At 43.5% G+C, this 19,044-nt stretch overlaps 1 protein-coding gene across 1 annotated transcript in view; it reads left to right on the plus strand.

The window, feature by feature from the left end:
• ATP6V1C1 (ATPase H+ transporting V1 subunit C1) overlaps positions 1 to 19,044 on the plus strand; it is a 61,441-nt gene that overhangs the window by 40,789 nt on the left and 1,608 nt on the right. The window contains exons 9-12 of the mRNA XM_029063393.2: positions 1,192 to 1,284; positions 1,367 to 1,460; positions 3,934 to 4,031; positions 5,820 to 5,946. Of these exons, the coding sequence (XP_028919226.1) occupies positions 1,192 to 1,284; positions 1,367 to 1,460; positions 3,934 to 4,031; positions 5,820 to 5,946 (412 nt within the window). The remainder of the gene's footprint in view (positions 1 to 1,191; positions 1,285 to 1,366; positions 1,461 to 3,933; positions 4,032 to 5,819; positions 5,947 to 19,044) is intronic.

Consider the following 19,044-nt stretch of genomic DNA (forward strand, 5'->3'; position numbering starts at 1 on the left):
TCCACCGCAGCCTATATTGTGGGCCGAGTCCTGTACTAAGCACTTGGGAAAGTACATCAGAGTTGGTAGTTACGTTCAAGAGTTCAAAGACATAGTTATAGATCGTTAATGTTACCCCATTGAAAAATAATGAAAGATAGTGGTTTTGTTTCTGGATTTGAATTCTGTGCTCCTATAAGCCTTCTGCAGAAGACAATGGATTTTTCTGTCAGCACACCCAGTACATGTCCTACGCCACCCGACTGTTCGGGGCAGATGATGATATTGGCAAGATTAGGGTTTATTCATTCATTCAGTCATATTAAGTTCTTACTGTGTGCAGAGCACTGTACTAAGCGCTTGGGAAAGTACAGTGCAACAAAGAGTGACAGTCTCTGCCTATAATGAGCTCACAATTTAGAGGGGGGAGACAGACATCAGTACAAGTAAAGAGATAGCACTACAAATTAAAATTGCAGATATATATATATATATACATAAGTGCTCTGGGGCTGGGAGAGTGGGGAAGAGCAAAAGGAAGCAAGTCAGGGCAACACAGAAGGGAGTGGAAGGTGAGGAAAAGTGGGGCTTAGTCTGGGAAGCCCTCTTGGAGATGGCCTTCAGTAAGGCTTTGAAGCAGGTGGAGAATAAATGGCAGATTTGAGCAGATAGGGTGTTCCAGGCTAGAGGCAGGATGTGGGCCTGGGTCAGCGGGGAGACAGGTGAGATGGAGGCACTACCTTTGTGTTGATGTTTTCGGTCCACCTTAGATTAAAATGAGCTCTGTTGTTCCATATATGTATTTGGTGCCTGCGATTGGCATGTTTTAAACACCTTTGCCCCGTGCAGTTCCACAGCGTGGCTCAGTTGAAAGAGCACGGGCTTTGGACTCAGAGGTCATGAGTTCGAATCCCAGCTCTGCCACTTGTCAGCTGTGTGACTTTGGGCAAGTCACTTCACTTCTCTGTGCCTCAGTTACCTCATCTGTAAAATGGGGATTAAGACTGTGAGCCCCACGTGGGACATCCTGATTCCTGTGTCTACCCCAGCGCTTAGAACAGTGCTCGGCACATAGTAAGCGCTTAACAAATACCAACATTATTATTATTATCATCACAGAACTGAGTTTACATTCCATTCAGAATATGGGAAAACTATGTTCAGTAGTTGGAGACTTGTAGTGAATTTATATCTTTTCCTCTCCTTTTATAGTGTTCTTTCAGAAGATCAAGATAGTTACCTTTGTAATGTCACCTTATTTAGGAAGGCAGTTGATGACTTCAGACTCAAAGCCAGGGAAAACAAGTAAGACGGTTAATTCTTTACTTTCCTTAATTTGCTAAATCTATCATATATTTGAAGGAAAATTCTGTTTTTCCATGTTTAGGTTTATTGTCCGTGACTTCCAATATAATGAAGAGGAGATGAAAGCAGATAAAGAAGAGATGAACAGGCTTTCTACTGACAAGAAAAAACAGTTTGTATGTGTGTTTGTTTCTGGAATTACTACCATTATAAAGATACGGGAACAAGTACAATTGTTGATATCCTTCACTTTAACAGAAAGACACAACACTATTTGGGTTTTAATTTGGGAGGAAGGTGATGTTTGCCTTTGTTTAACTAGAGGGTCTCTCTTTTAAAAAAAAAAAAAAAACCCTCAGCAGATTTGGATATAAAAATGACGCTTCTGTAAACTGTACATTTTCCACTGTAAAATTAACTATTATAAAGCAAATTGGCATTAGTGAAATCAGTCTATCAGTTGTAGTTATTTGGGGGCTTACTGTGTGCCTAGCACTGTACTAGGTGTTTGGGAGAGTATAATATAAGAGTTGGTAGACATGTTCCCTCTCCACAGTGAGCTCTCAGTCTAGGCGGGGAGACAGACAGTAATATAAATTAAAACAAATTTACTCCTAAAACTACATATGGTTTTTACAAATTTAGACACCAGTATCTCCTCACTTTTCTTGTCTTATGCTGTCGAGTCATCTCCGACCCGTAGCTGCCTGATGAAATATTTCAAGAGCAGTGTGGCCTAGTGGATTAGTCCAATAGTCTGCTGTGTAACTTTCGGCAAGTTCATTCAGTCGTATTTATTGAGTGCTTACTGAGTGCAGAGCACTGTACTGAGCTCTTGGAAAGTACAATTCAGCAATCACTTCACTTCTCTGGGCCTCAGTTACCTTCTCTGTAAAATGAGGATTAAGACTGAGAGCCCCATGTAAGACAGGGACTGTGTCCAACCTGATTAATTTGTAACTATCCTGGAGCTTCGTACACTGCTTGGCACATAGTAAGTGCTTAATAGATACCATTATATTTTTTTAAAAAAAAGCCTACTCGATTTTGGCCTAGTTTTCACTGTTTAGTGACTACCACCATTGATGCCAGAAATTAGCAGGCCAGTTGCTGCCCCAAGACTCTGCCACCACAACCATCCCAGGATTTCAATGACAGTCCCCATTCATAGTTGCTCTCTTCCCTGTCAGGTCCCATCTTCGCTGAGGAAACAGGAACGATGGAATGTTCTTTGATCAGTTCCTCCCCACTCCTCTCTACCTTCCCCTCCTCCCTCAGTCTGATTCAGTGAAAGTTGCAGTTTGCTGATGACTTCTCTAAATTATTCATTCATTCAGTCGTATTTATTGAGCACCTACGGTGTGCAGCGCACTGTACTGAGCGCTTGGGATAGTACAATGCAACAGTAAAAGGACACACTCCCTCCCCACAACGAGCTTATGGTCTAGAGCAGCGGGATGACAGACAATAACACAATGACAGTTATGTACATAAGTGCTATGTGTATGTGCTTAGTACAGTGCTGTGCACTCAGTAAGCACTCAATAAATTCAATTGCATGAAAGAATGAATGTGGGGCTGGGACTGGGGAAGAACAAAGGGAGCAAGTCGAGGAGATGCAGAAGGGAATGAGAGAAGAGGAAAGGGGGACTTTGAAACCATTCTGTTTTTAATTCAGGAAGAGATTCGAGTGTACGTGATGTGGGAAACAGAGATGAAATCATGCATCAACTACTTCAGGAAACGTTTTCAAAGTTTAGGGTATTTGAAGAAAATGAGGAACTAGGGAGATTGGGGAAGGAGACAGGATATTTGTAGGAGTGAAATGTAAAGAATGGTATGATGGAAGGAATCGAAAAACATTTTAACCGCAACTCTATAATAAGCCTGAAGGATTAGTGAATTTGTGAATAAGTTACAAATATGCTAAAATCGCAGTTTTCATAATTAAACAAGTTTCATTGACATAAATTAAGTGCATTTTAGCCAATGAGTTACACCTAGTGCAAGTTCCCATCCATGAAGATAATGTCCACTGAGAACCATTTAAACCCCACTTATCCAAAGAACAGCAAATATGGTCTATCTTTGATAATATGTCCCAACCACTTTGTACCGTGCTCTGCACCCACTGAGCACTCAAGATATGCAGTTGATCGATTAGTTGACTAATCATAGGATAGAGGAGATTTGAACATCCTTTAAAAAGGAAGTATCTTATTCTTGTTTTCCATGAATTAGTGTCCTGAATCAAGAATCCTCATTTCAAAAGTGTAATTTGTACTGCATTGTAATATTACACTTTTCTGCAGTTTTAGATTAATTTTACAATTTCAGCTAAACTAGAATGTTTTTCTCCTAGAGTTTGATTCCTCATATGTTTTCGTAAATGTTAGAATTATGAAACGATGAGTAACGTTTTTAAGAAGTTTCTTCGTACACAGACCCTCTACCTCCTGCCTTCATCCTTTCCCCCAACTAGTAAGGAGAGCTTCTTCAGAATTAACCAAAAGAGTAATATGACTCTTTGGATTCTGGTTGGGAGGTTATTATTTCATTTGTTTTGAAGGAAAGTCTATAAATTTATTTGGTGTCGCTAATTGCCATTTATCAATCCCAAATGACTGACAATGTTTCCTTTTCCTTCAGGGACCATTAGTTCGATGGCTGAAAGTGAATTTCAGTGAAGCTTTCATAGCGTGGATTCACGTGAAAGCTTTAAGAGTTTTTGTTGAGTCTGTTTTAAGGTAAATGACCTCAATTGGGCAACTCCCTATTTTCTTATATATCGTAACTCTCTCTCTTGGTACTGAAGAATCGGTGAAGCTGAATACTTGGGTATCTGGTCTTGTCCACACAGTGAAAAAAGTAGGCTGGTGCCATCTGGACGTGGTGCCGGCTGGGCAGGAAGGGTGGCACAGCATGCCAGTGTGGATTATTTGGGACTTGGTGAAGATTTCCAGTTACAACAACATCCATCTCCAGACATTGTTGTTTAGGTTCTTCTGCAGGGCGCCCAAGGTGATTTATGATTTTAATGTGTGCCAGTGGCAGGGCGCCACTGAGCCTCTTCTGACGCCGGGCAGGCGGCGGAGTGGACACAGGGTTCCTGAGTCTGGTCGGAAGATGAGGCGCCGAAACAAGTTCAGACCTGTCAGGGTCTGAAAGGGTGGCCAGAAGTCTGGGGTCAAATGGGCAGTCCTATTTTCGGCAGCCTGGCCCCTGATCAGTTCCAGTATGGAGCCAAACGCTCTTCTGTCGTGTTTTAAAAATTTTGGTTCTGGTTCTCCTGGTGCCGAGTCCCACGGCTCAGATGCTGTAATGGACTTCACCCTGACCTGAGAGGAAGACACAGAGGCCGTGGAGCAAGCGGGTGATTGTATTCAACTGGGTTTCGTTCTGTTTAACAGACTTCTAGGGAGATTTTATACAAGGTAAATTATTCTTTTAGTGAGGCGCACACAGGCCATTCAGTATTTTAAATTGTAAATATCTCGAGACTTCCTAGTCTCTCCAATCAACCAATGGTATTTAATGTAGACGCACTGCATACCGAGCACTGTACTAAGCACTTGGGGGAGTACAGTTCAGAGTTGGTGGCAACGTTCCCTATCTTCAGAGAGTTCACAGGCATTTAAAATAAATTAGAGGGGAAGTAGCAGTTGGGCTTGGGGTGGGAGAAATGTCAAAGTACTTAAGGGGTACAGACCCAAAGGCATATATGATGCAGAAGGGAGGGTGAGTAGGATGGGTGAAAAGAAAGGTTTGTCAGGGGAGGCTTCTTGGAGAAGATGGGATTTTAGTAGGGCTCTGAAGATAAGGAGAGTAGTTATCTGCTGCGTGTGAAGTGGGAGGAAGTTCCAGGCCAGAGGGAGGACAAGAGCAAGGTAAAAGAGACAAGCCAGAGGCGGTTAGAGAACCGAAGTGTGCAGCTGGGTTGTAGGAGATTAAAGAGGTTAGGAGGGAAGAGCTGATCGAGCGTGATAAAGCTGAAGGTAAGGAGTTTCTTTGATGCCTGGGTGGATAGGCAACCCCTGGAGGTTTTTGAGAAGTGGGGAGATGTGCACAGAATGTTTTTAAGAAAAATGACCCAGGTAGTAGAGTGAAGTAAACACTGGAGTGGGGAGAGAAAGGAGGCAGGGAGGTCAGCGAGGAGGCTGATGCAGTAGTAGAGGTGGAATAGGCTATGATTGGGGGTATGATATGGGAAGCAGCTTGGCTTGAGAGAAAGAGCACAGGCCTAGGAAGCAAAGGACCTGAGTTCTAATCCCAGCTCCGCCATTTGTCTGCTGCATGACTATGGGCAAGTTAACATCTGAAGGCCTCAATTACCTCATCTGTAAAATGAAGATCAAGAGTGTGAGCCTCATGTGGGACATTGACAGTGTCTACCTGATCAATTTATATCTACCCCAGCTCTTAGAACAGTGCTTGACCCATAGTAAGCATTTGATAAATGTCATTACTATTATTATCATTTATATTAAGTATCGTCTTCAACTCTGTCCCTCTTTGTGTTTGCATTAACTTCTCAGGTATGGCTTACCAGTTAATTTCCAGGCAATGCTTCTTCAACCCAATAAGAAAACAATGAAGAAACTGAGGGAAGTGTTGTATGACTTGTACAAACACCTGGACAGCAGCGCAGCAGCTATTATAGATGTAAGTACTTGTTTACGTGGCTTGCTAGAACAGAAGTTTATGATGTCTTTCAGAAAGATTTATGCATCAATCAGTGGTATTTAATGAACATTTACTTGCAGACTACAGGCCTAAGCACTAAGGAGAGTCCTCTAGAATTAGCAGACATAATTACTGACCTCTAGGAGCTTGCAATCTCATGGGGGGAGAGAGATACTTGTAATTACAGGTAATGCGAAGTAATAGAGAATAAAGATACAGACATTTTGGCTAGGGTGTATGTGACAACCGTAGTACTCAGATGGTATGGAAATGTTGAAGTGGCAGGTGGGGGGGATATGGAGGGGGAAATGAGAACTTAATTGTTGAAAACCTCTTGGAAGAGACGAGATTTCAAGAAAGGCTTTGAAGAGAGGGAGAACAGTAGTCTGCCTGCCAGATGTTAAGGGGGAGGAAGTTCAAGGAAAGTCTAGGCAGGAACAAGGATGTGAACAAGAACTCAGTCTTCTAGACTGTAAGCTCTTTGTGGGCAGGGAATATGTCTGTTTATTGTTATACTGTACTCTCCCAAGGGCTTAGTACAGTGCTCTGCCCAGAGTAAGTGCTTGATAAATATGGCCGAATGAATGAATGGTGGAAGAAACAAAAATGGGACACAATGAGTCGGTTGACTTGAGAAAAACAAGGGTATGACCCAGAGTGTAGTGGGAAAAGAATGGATAAGTAGGAGGAGAGTGCTGAGTACCTTAAAGCCAGCGGTCAAGTGTTTTTTCTTGATGCTATGAGGAATGGGTAGTCAGAGATTTTTAAAGTGTGGCGAAATGTGCAATGTTTAAGAATAATGATTAGGGCAGCAGAGTGAAGAATGGACTGGAAGCAAAGAAATCATCAAATAGGCTCATTTAGTAATCAAACTAGGATATGACAAGTGCCTAGACCAGCAGGTTAATCCCATTTGACATCTTGAAGGAAGGAAGGAAATACCTGTTTAGCCTATTGGAAGTACAGAGGACATTGCTCATGAGAGCCTCATTTTGGGCATGGAGGTTTCTGACCAAAAACCTATGAGAAGGATTTGTTTGCAGAACTAGAGGTTGACATAGTAATGATAATAATTATTATGGTATTTGTTAAGCGCTTAGTATATGCCAGGCACTATACTATGCGCTGGGGTGGATACAAGCAAATCAGGTTGGACCCAGTCCCTGTCCCACATGGGGAGCTCAGTCTCAATCCCCATTTTACAGATGAGGTAACTGAGACCCAGAGAAGTGAAGTGACTTGCCCAAGGTCACACAGACAAGTGGCAGAGCCAGGATTAGAACCCGTGACCTTCTGATTCCCAGGCCCTTCTCTAACCACTACACCATCTTGTCCCTCCCCTTCGTGGAGCTACTGGAGCAGGGAGTGCCACAAGCAAGAAGGTAGGCAGAGGTGCAGCCCATTGCCCAGGGCACACAAGAATTTTGTGTACAAAATGCTGATCTGAGTACTAGAAGTAACAAAAGGATGGTAAATGAAAATAGCCTAAGGAAGAATATTAATGGTGACGGATATATTTTTGTCCTAGCTGATTATTCATTCATTCATATTTATTGAGCGTTTACTGTGTGCAAAGCACTGTATTCTCCCAAATGTTTAGTGCATTGTAACAATAAACTGACACATTCCCTGCCCACAATGAGCTTACAGTCTAGAAGGAGAGACAGACAGTAGATACATTACAAATATGTAATTATTTGGTTAACAATGGTATTTATTGAGTGCTTACTGTCTGAGCACTGTACAGAGAAGCAGTATAGCATAGTGGATAGAGCACGGGCCTGGGAATCAGAGGTCATGGTTCTAATCCCGGCTCTGCCACTTACCTGCTATGTGACCTTGGACAAGTCGCTTTACTTCTCTGGGCCTCAGTTCCCTCATCTGTAAAATGGGGATTGAAATTGTGAGCCCCATAAGGAGCAGGAACTGTGCCCATCCCAACTTGTTTGTATCTACCCCAGCGCTTAGTACAGTGCCTGGCACATAGTAAGCGCTTAACAAATTCCATCATTATTATTGTTACTACCAAGCGCTTGGGAGAGTAGAATACAACAGAGTTGGGAGACACATTCCCTGCCCACAGTGAGCTTGAGAAGACCTCAGATTGTATCTTACAAAAATTAAGCCTAAAACCTAATGAACATTTAAAGAGAGATCAATTAAGTCTTGCAACCATTCCTTCTCATGTGCTTACGAGATGTTTGTTCACTAAACCCTGTAAAAGTATTTCATCCTACCTCCTCCCCACCCCAAAACAAATGCTAAAATAAAAGAATCCCTCTTAAGAATGTTCCCCAGTTGTTTTATAGCTAGGGGTATTGTGGTGGTAGCAGCAGCATTTCTTGAATGCCCTCACTTTAATAATAATAATTATTATTATTATTATGGTATTAAGCACTTACTATGTGCCAAGCACCATAATAAGTGCCAGGGTAGATACAAGACAATTGGGTTGAACACAGTTCCTGTAACACATAGGGTTCACGCTCTTAATCCCCATTTTACAGATGAGGGAACTGAGGCCCTGAGAAGTGAAATGACTTGCCCAGGGTCATACAGCAGACAAATGGCAGAGCTGGGATTAGAACCCCTTGTCCTTCTGACTCCCAGGCCCATGCTTGATCCACTACACTGTGCTACTGACTCCTTAATGTGGTCAAATTTATAGTATGTGTTTGATAGAGTAAGTCTTTTTCCCCAGGGAGGATCTTGTTTTGCAAAGAGAAGCGACTTTCATCCTTTCTAAGGCACTGCCCCAACTTCTGACTCAGAGTTCCACCTGAAGTACTTCCCCTTTACACCTGCAGGCTTTTCCCTCCCAACCCCACATTACCACAGAGAAATACCAGCCAAAGGAGCCAATAAGAAGAGAAACTATATCTTTTGCTCCTGGTTTCCTGGTATGCCTGCTTGTGGAACTATTTCCTATCAGGAACCCCCAGCTGACACACCCAAGCTCTGGGGAACTGGCCCTGGTGTTATCAATGGGAGCAGGCTTCTTTCTTCCTGCGTTCCCCGGAGTTCTCATCCTCTTAGGTAAAACAGCAAGAAGCAGCTTGTAGTAAAATAATAATAATAATAATGGTATTAAGCGCTTACTGTGTGCCAAGCAGTGTTCTAAGCACTGGGGTAGATAAAAGGTAATCAGGTAATCAGCCCAACTGGGGCTCCCATTCTCAACCTCCATTTTACAGACGAGGTAACTGAGGCACAGAGAAGTGAAATGACTTGTCCGTGGTTACACAGCAGACAGGTGTCGGAGCCGGGATGAAAACCCACAACATCTGACTCCCGAGCCTGCAATCTTGCCTCTAGGCCATGTAGGATCTACTACCAAAATGGCCAGATGCCCCATCCCCTTCCAAATTTGATGCACCCTATGTGATCCCTGACTGAAAACCTCAGAGTTCAAGCGTAGTTAGTTTAAGGAAAAGGTTATAAGAGTGAAATACCCTCTGCCTCATTTGATGTTGTTTCTCTTGTCTTCCTTTGAATTGATTTGTTTATGCCCAGGCTGTTTCAGACATTGTGCAGGTTCCCTACTCTGCCTAAAGACTCTTGCTAAACCAATACCCAACCTTTATTTGTAGGTGGTCAGGCAAGCAGTATGGCTTAGTGGATAGAACACGGCCCTGGAAGTCAGAAGGACCTGGGTTCTAATCCCAGTCTGCCTCATGTCTGCTCTGTGACTTTGGGCGAGTCACTTAACTTCTCTACACCTCAGTTACCTCATTTGTAAAAAGGGGATTAGAAGTGTGAGCCCAGTGTGGGACAGGGACTGTTTCCAACCTGATTAATTTAAACTAACCTAGAGGTTAGGACGCTGCTTGGCACGCAGTAAGTGAGTACCATAATTATTATTATTAAATCCTAAATAACCCAGTAGTAGGTACTTGAAAAATGGACAAAGTAGTATAAAAGTTTGGAAAAGGGGACCTACTTTCTTAACCTTCATATACCCTCTCTCAGCCCATTTCTTTCCGCTTGGATGCTACCACTCCCTTTAACATTGGTTGTTGGGCCAGGAGCAAAATTGGACTTACACACAAAAGCACGTTAACACCAGCTCTCTGAATAACCCTCTATTCAGCTGTTCGGAGCCGGATGTACTTTCTCAAATGTCTGTGACTCTCCAAGCCCGGATCTCGTGTCAATTAGGGAACGGTGGCCCACTGGTAGGTGAGCTGGCAGCTTGATATTTCAGCCCCTACCCTGGCGTCTAAACTCATCCTCTCAGTCAGAGCCCTGCTGAGTCACCAATGAACTATGTAGGCTGGGCAGTGTTAGGATGCCTGGAGCATGAGTGTTTCCCATTCTCTACATAAATAGTAACTGGTGGTTCCTTAATCATTTTTTCTCACTGGGCCTAAGAGTTCCTGAATTTTCTTTTAATGTCCCAGGGCAATGGGAGACAGGAAATTTGAAAGCAAAGAATGGGAAAATGACCCAGCCAAGTAGAATCAGGAAGCACGAAGGTCCTAGTCAGAATCAACACTTAATGAGTAAAGCTAATAGAATGACTGAGAAGCGTTCGGTAGGATTATAATGCTTAATCCTGGTTATTCACTTGGATCTCTTTTAGATGATGATGATGATAGTATTTGTTAAACGCTTACTATGTGTCAAGCACTGTTCTAAGACCTGGGATAGTTAGCCTGGTGTGGGCAGGGATTACCTCTCTTTACTGCTGAGTTGTACTTCCCAAGCATGTAGTATAGTGCTCTGCATACAGTAAGTGCTCAATAAATACAATTAAATGAATGAAACTCATGAGTTTGGACACAGTCCCTGTCCCACACCAGGTACACAGTCTTAATCCCCATTTTACAGATGAAGTAACTGAGGTGCAGAGAGGTTAAGTGATTTGCCCAAAGTCATATAGCAGGTAAGTAGGGTTGGGATTAGAACCTAGGTCCTCTGACGCCAGGTCCAAAGTCTATCCACTAGGCCACACTGTCCCTTCAGTCTTTATAATTTTGATAGCTACTAGAACAACCTGTTTTATTTTTCAAGTTTATAGAAGTGAAAATAAAATTTCAGAAATGAGTGGTGAATACACAAAAGAATCTAGAATGCACAGAAGTAGCTCTTGCCAATTTCAGTATTGATTACAAGATGACCATTTGCTGCCATTGGGGTTATGGTACTTATTAAATGCTAACTGGGTGCCAAGCATAGATGTAAGCTAATCAGATCAGACTCAGTCCTTGCCTCACAAGACTCACACTGTGAGACAGTTCTGCCATGATATGTGTTCTTTACTATGCATTTTAGCTAGACTGCAGTAATAGGATTAGGGAACATTCTTCAGAGACAGTGGGCGTCTTTACTGATGGAAAGCAACTTTGGAAAAACTGGTTGCAGTGCTAATTGAGGTGCACAAACTACAGCACAAACTATATATATTTTCCTTAATGTGGGGTTAATCAGGAATGTAACCCTCGTATTATAAGAGAACTGAGTATAAAATGAGAAGCAACAAAAATCCCCTTTTGTCCTCCATCCAACTAGATGGGCATGAAAGCAGCAGATGCATCAGAGCAGGGGGGTCAGTGGTATGTCCGCGGGCAGGGGCTCTGTCTCACATTAGATTGGGAAGACCTGATCCCGAAATATGTTGAACTGTGGAAACCAATTCCATCTAGCTTCTGCACCAGTGAAGAAAATTCTCCAAATCCTGGTGTATCCAGTGACCTTCTCTGGAAGCCATCCAGACAGCCTGTCAGGCTGCTGTGAAATCACTTCCACATCTGGCCAGCCCACAGGCTAATACAGAGAAGCAGGGTAGCCTGGTGGATAGAGGAAGGACCGAGGTTTTAGTCTTGCCTCTGTCCCATTTCTGCTGTGAGACCTTGGGCAAGTCACCTCACTTCTCTGGGCCTCAGTTGCCTTATCTGTAAAATGGGGATTAAGACTGTGAGCCCCATATGGGGCAGGAACTGTGTCCAACTTGATTAGCTTCTATCTGCCCCAGTGCTTAGTACAGTGCCTGGCACATCGCAAGCGCTTAACTAATACCATCCCCCCCCAATAAAGGGAGGCTGAAATTTTCCAGGTAATGCCTGTTCTCATTAACAGTCTGTGTGGCCAAGTGGAATGAACATGGACTTACAAGTCAGAGGACCTAGGTTCTAATACTGGCTCTGCTATTTGCCTGCCGTGTGCCCGTGATAGGCAAGTCACTTCTGTGCCTCAGTTTCCTCAGTGGTAAAATGGGGATTCAATTCCTAGATTGGGACAGGGACTGTGTCCGATCTGATTACCTTGGATCTAATCCAATGCTTAGAATAGTGCTAAACACAAAGTAAATGCTTAACAAATAACATTTAAAAAAGGATCCTGATCAGAAGGCACTTAATAAGGAATTGACACCTGTAGGTAGTGAAAGAATAAGGGGAAAAATTTAAAAACACCAGGAAGATAAAAGCCTAGAGTCTTCATCAGACCAGTCTAGAAGTTATTAATTTTTATTAATGTCTGCCTCCCTTTAGACTGTAAGCTTGTTGTGGGCAGATGTATCTACCAACTCTGTACTCTCCCAAACACTTAGTACAGTGCTCTGTACCCAATAAACACTCGGTAAACTTGATGATGATGAGGGAAGCAGCATTTCATAGTGGATAGAGCATAGGCCTGGGAGTCAGAAGGTCATACGTTCTAATCCTGGCTCTGCTATTTGTCTGCTGTGTGGCCTTGGGCAAGTCACTTTATTTCTCTTTGCCTCAGTTGCCTCATCTGTAAAATGGGGGTTGAGACTGTGAGCCCCACATGGGACAGGGACTGTGCCTAACCTGTTCGTTTGTATCCATCCCTGTGCTTAGTACAGTGCCTGGAACATAGTAAGCACTTAACAGATACCATAATTATTATTAGGAGGAGTGTAGGGAAATGCTACTTCCCCAGAGGCCTGCTCTGTTTCTGGGTTTCACCAAAAGGAGAGCACATGAAGAGAGAGGGTTACCGCACTTGCTGCCCTCCTCCCCCCCCATTTCCCTGATCCAGTTTGTCCACATTTGTTGGGAGGCTTCCACTGCTTATTATGGGCAGGGACTGTGTTGTTGTATTGTACTTTCTCAAGCACTTAGTACAGTGGTTTGCACACAGTAAGCACTCATATATGACTGAATGAACTGAAGGTAGAAAACTTTGACAATTAAAAGGGAGTCAGCAATGTAGGAATGTAGTCAGTGAAAGTGAGAAAGGGAGAAAAAATGAACTTAAAACCCATCGAATTCAGGCATGTGTAACTCTTGTTCCCATGGTAGCCAGGAGGTATGGAGCAAGGGACCCATACTTCCCCAAAGACCCCCGCTGTTTCTGCACTAAGCCAGTGGAAGGATATAGGGATTAAAGACTAAAGATGCTTGGTGTTCACTGCCTATTTGGGTCTGTCTCCGCAAAGAGGATGCTTCTTTCCTTTTGTATCCATAGCCACCCTTAACTCCGTGCTCTCCTCTCTGCTGACCACCCACTAAGACGGCCACATTGTGAATACAGGGACTCTGTTTCTGGGGCTAAACCAGTGTGGGTAAATGAAGGGCAAAAGAGTAAACCTAGGGAGGGGACTTAGGCTGTCTGGTTCTAAGTCTGAGTCTTAGAGGGCTTCTGACATCTTATTCCCTTCCAGTTAAGCATTGAGCACTTACTGTGCTCAGAACATGGTACTAAGTACTTGGGAGATTGCAATAAGGCTAGAAGATATAGTTCCAGGCCTCAAAGAGAGGAGATGGACACAAAATAATTTGCAGTAAAAAGAAGAGAAAGAAAAAAGTGGATGTGTAAGTGATTAAATGAAGGGTTATGTAAGATGATAGGAACAGGTAAAAGTAATTGTGGTATTTTTAAGTGCTTACTAAGTGCTGAAGTAGATGCAGGTTAAGCAGGTTGGGCACATTCCCTGACCCAGACGAGGCTCACAATCTAAGGAGGAAGAACAGGTATTTCACCTCCATTTTACAGATGAGGAAGCGGAAGCGCAGAAAAGTGAAGGCAGTTGCTCAAAATTAGAACCCAGGTCTCTGTCGCCCAGGACTGTGTTCTTCGCACTAGGCCCTACTGCTCTGTTCTGCAGATGGGTGTGAGTACATAATTGTGTAGTTGTTACCTAGTCCTGAGGCAGGTGTTGTGAGGATGTGCCCTGGGGGAAGGAGATATGAATTGAGGAAGGTTCCCTGGAGAGCTTTGAGGATAGGAGGGCTGTGGTTGATGGATTTCTGAGGGGAGGGAATTGTAGATAGGAGGAAGGGCAGGAGCAAGGAGTCAGGGGAGAGGAAAATGAGGCCCACTGAGTAAATTATCCTGAGAGGAATGAAGAGGACGAGCTGAGGTTTAGAGGCAGAAGAGAGCAGGCCTGAAGAAGGCGAGAGAGCTGTTGGAGTGCCTTAAAGCCAGTGATCAGGAGTTTCTGCTTGATGAGGGGTGGATGGGTAGACATTGAAGGTTTTTGAGAAAAGAGGAACTACAAACACTGAAGAATATTGTAGAAAACTAATCTGAGCCACGTGGAGTGGAATAGGCGGATACAATAACCTGTAGGTGGCAAGTGCCTCCACCAAGTGGTAGCTATTTGGAGGAAGAGCAGAGTACAGGTCTAGGAAATATTATGGAGGAAAAACCAAGAGGATTTAATAATAATAATAATTATAGTATTTGTTAAGCACTTACTATGTGCCAAGCATTGTTCTAAGAGCTGGGGTAGATACAAGATCATCAGGTTGTCCCATGTGGGGCTCACAGTCTTCATTCCCCCTTTTACAGATGAGGTAACAGAGGCACAGAGATGTTAAGTGACTTGCCCAAGATCACACAGCAGACAAGGGGTGAAGCAGGGATTAGAACCCACGACCTCTGTCTGAATATGAGAGTTGAGAGGGATGAATCAAAGCTAATGCCAAGGTTGCAGATTTCGGAGGCAAAGATGGTGGAGGGGTTGTACATTGGAGTGATAAGTTTAGGCAGATGAGACGATCTGGGAGGGCAGATGAGATGTTCACTAGGGACATTGATATTAACTTGCCCTGGAACCCCGAAGATGTCCCGGAGGCAGGAGGAAATGCCTGCTTGCTGAAGAGGTGAGAGGTCAGAAGAATTAGATGTTGAAGTTTTGGAAATGGATGAGCTCACCAAGGGAGTGAGTATAAAGTTGAAGGAGGGCAGGGCTCAGAAGATAGCCTTGAGGGAGAGCGTGCTGGGTGATGAAAGACCCAACAAAAGGGATAAAGAAGGAGCAGCTGGAGAACCAGGAGAGAACTGGGTAAGTGGATCCAAGGTTTGATATTGTTTCCAGCAATAGGGAGTGGTTATATGTGTCAAAGGCAGCCAAGAGATGAAGGAGGATTAGGATTGAGCGTGGTCTGCTTGCTTTCTCAAGGAGGAAGTCAATGGTGACCTTATTCTTTTTAATGGCATTTGCTAAGCATTTACTTTGGGCCAGACACTGTACTAAGCACTGGGGTAGAGACAAGCTCATCAGGTTGGACATAGTCCACGCCCCACGAGGGGCTCCCAGTCTTAGTGCACATTTTACAGATGAGGTAACTGAGGCACAGAGAAGTGAAATGACTTTCCCAAGGTCACACAGCACATAAGTGGCAGAGTCAAGGTGAGAACTCGGGGCCTTCTGATTCCCAGGTCTATCCTCTTATCGTAGGCCATGGTGCTTGGCAAGTGCGGTCTTGGGAGTGAAGGGAGTGGAAGCTAGGTCACAGTGGAAACTAGATCTCAGAAATGGTGGGAGAAGTAGAGGCAGTTGATGGAGAAGCAGCATGGCTCAGTGGAAAGAGCACAGGCTTAGGAGTCAGAGGTCATGGGTTCTAATCCTGGCTCAGCCACTTGTCAGCTGTGTGACTTTGGACAAGTCACTTAACTTCTCTGGGCCTCAGTTACCTCATCTGTAAAATGGGATTAAGACTGTGAGCCCCATGTGGGACAACCTGATTACCTTGTACCCCCTCCCAGCGCTTAGAACAGTGCTTGGCACATAGTAAGTGCTTAACAGATGCCATTATCATTATTATTATGATGTAGATAATCATCCTGTGAGGTTGAAAGATTAGGAGCAGGTTGTAATAGAATCCAGAGAAGGCATTTGATGAGATATTCAAGAGCAGAGACCCTGCTGATGGGCAGATGTGGACGCTCATGCACACATATCTGCACATCCACACACAATCATTCAGTAGACCTAATGAGGGCAGAGAGCTGTTCTAAGCACTGGGAGAGTACAGAAGTTATAATAATAATAATTATGGTATTTAAGTGCTTACTCTGTGCCAGGCACTGTACTAAGCCTTGGGGTGGATACAAGCAAATCGCGTTGGACACAGTCCCTGTCCCACATAGGGTCACAGCCTCAATCCCCATTTTACAGATAATGTAACTGAGGCCCAGAGAAGTGAAGCGACTTGCCCAAGGTCACACAGCAGACAAGTGGCAGAGCTAGGATTAGAACGCATAATCTTCTGTCTTCCAGGCCCATACTCTATCCAGACATGATCCCTATCTTCCAAGGAGCTTGCAGTTTAGTAGGGAAAACAAACTAAGCTCCTTGTGAGAAGGGAAGGTGTTTGCCAACCCTGTAGTATTGTGGTTTGCCCACAGTAAGCGCTCAGTAAATGTCATTAATAGAAATACCACTGATTTAGGTAGATGCTTAACTAAATTACAGGCAAAGGGAGAAGTGCAACAAACAGTCAATCGTTTTGAACGCTTATTGTGTGCGGAGCACTGTACTAAGCACTTGGGAGAGTACAATATAACAGACACATTCCCTCCGCACAACGAGCTTACAGTCTACAGGGGGAGAATCCATTGTGATTACACCAGCCAGTCAGTTGTATTTATTGAGCACATACTGTGTGCAGAGCACTTTACTAAGTGCTTGGGAGAGTACAAAATAACAGACACATTCCCTGTTCACAATGAGCTTACAGTCTAGAGGGGATATGGACAGTAATATAAATAAATTACAGAGAACTACAGAAGTGCTGTGGGGCTGGGAGGGGAGAATGAACAAAGAGAGCAAGTCAAGGTGAAGCAGAAGGGAGTTAAAGGTAAAAGAGGGAAGGCCTATTGGAGAAGATGTGCCTTCAGTAAGGCTTTGAATAGGGGGAGAGTAATTGTCTATCAAATATGAGGAGGGAGGGCGTTTCAGGACAGAGGCAGGATATGGATTAGAGGTTGGCAGCGAGATAGATGGGATGGAGGTATAGTCAGAAGGTTAGCATTTGAGGAGCAAAGTGTTCGGGCCGGGTTGGAGTGGTGAGGTGAGGTAGGAGGGGGCAAGGTGATTGAGTACTGCAAAGCCAATGGCCAGGAGTTTCTGCTTGATGCAGAGAGGAATGAGCAACTACTTCTCATTTCTGGGGAGTGGGGAGGCAGATGCAGGGGGCAAATACACATACATACGCACTCTGGAAAATGTACAGAGGGTCAGAAACATTGCAACCATCACCAAATGAACGAATGTACATACTGTTAAACTATGTACATATCTTTAAATTATAGATTATAAATTATGTATATTAATGCCTGTATCCTCCTCTAGACTATAAGCTCGCTGTAGGCAGGGAACGTTGTGGCATTGTACTCTCCCAAGTGCTTAGTACATAGTAAGTGCACAGTCGATGCCACTGATGATGTTGATGATCCAAAAAGAAAACAGAAAATGAGAAAGGTGATATACTCATTCTGTTTAACCTGGATGAAGGCTGGGTATTTCTGCTAGTAATAGTAGCAACAAGCTGTAAACTTCCTGTGGGCATGTCTGCCAACTGAGTGTACTCTCCCAAATGCGTAATACTGTGTTGTGCACATATCAAGTGCTTAATAAATATGATTGATTGGTTAATAGCATTTATTGAGTACCCATTTGGTGCAGCTCCCTGTGCTAGGCACTTGAGAAGTGCAGAATAACAAAGTGACACCTTCCCTGCCCACAGGGAGCTTATACTCTATCGGGAGAATTTTTTTCCCTAAAAATCTATTTACGAGATATAAAAATATTCATCAGCTGTCAAATGAATTGAGCAGTGTTGTCGATAAGTTCCTAAATGCTAGAGCTGCCTGAAGAGGTGCTGTGGCCCAGGGTGCTAGGAAATTGGTGGAAGCTTGTTGAAGTCTGTGGGATTTTAGAAGGAATTTGAATGTAGAGAGATCTGGGAGCTGTCTGATGAGGGAATGGAGGGACCTCCAAGCCAGGGGAACAATAAAAGCGAAGGAAGGAATGGAGGCAGGAGAATCCAGAGCAAGGTACTGCCACTTCAGTTAACATATATAAAGCCAGCTACACTTGGAGAAGGAAAGCCAGCTACACTTGGAGAAGGATGTACTTTATTTTTTTCCTGTTCCAAAGGTTATGTATGCTTGCAAAAGGAGCAGTTTTGTCATTAAGTATTTCTCTGAAGGGAGGTTGTTATAAATGAACGAAAAGCTAAAATTAGTTCTGGGTTTATTCTTGTAGGGCTGCATTAGAAATCAATGTCTTCCTAATTATTTTTTCCTTTGAAGTCATATAAATTGTATCTTTCACACTGGCATTAACCAGAGACTTTTAGCAGTTGCCTAACATTGCAGATTATAAAGGAGAAAATTTGGAATTGAGTTTCTTCACTAAAGAGATGATGCCAAGCTGTGCTATTTGACAATGCCAGGAAAGTCTTATAACAAGTTCCAAGGAAAAAAAATCTTGGTTATCTCTTGCTATGTGCAACATTCTTTCATTTAGCCTCATTAAGGAAAGACTGATCCACCAGCCCAACTAACTGCCAACAAAAGAGCAAGCTTCTCACCTAAGAGGATGCTGTCGTTATGCCCAGTGCAGCACTGTGGACCATCTGTCCTCAAGTTTGCCTGGGAGTGGGGAAAAATCAATGCTAGCTTTCCAAAACTCTAAATCTAAATGGTTGCTAGGCAACACAAATGTTTCCAACCTCATTTTCAATCAAATGAGATGGATGGTAAGTCGGTAGCCAGCTATTTTTGTCCCATTATTTCCAAATTGGGAAGCCATCTTGTTGCAGCCCTTACGAGTGCATTGTCCTCTCTTCCCCCCCACATCCCAGTTGGCAGGAGCTGCCC

Source organism: Ornithorhynchus anatinus, chromosome 4, assembly GCF_004115215.2.
Source record: "Ornithorhynchus anatinus isolate Pmale09 chromosome 4, mOrnAna1.pri.v4, whole genome shotgun sequence".
NCBI classification, from domain to species: Eukaryota; Metazoa; Chordata; class Mammalia; order Monotremata; family Ornithorhynchidae; genus Ornithorhynchus; species Ornithorhynchus anatinus.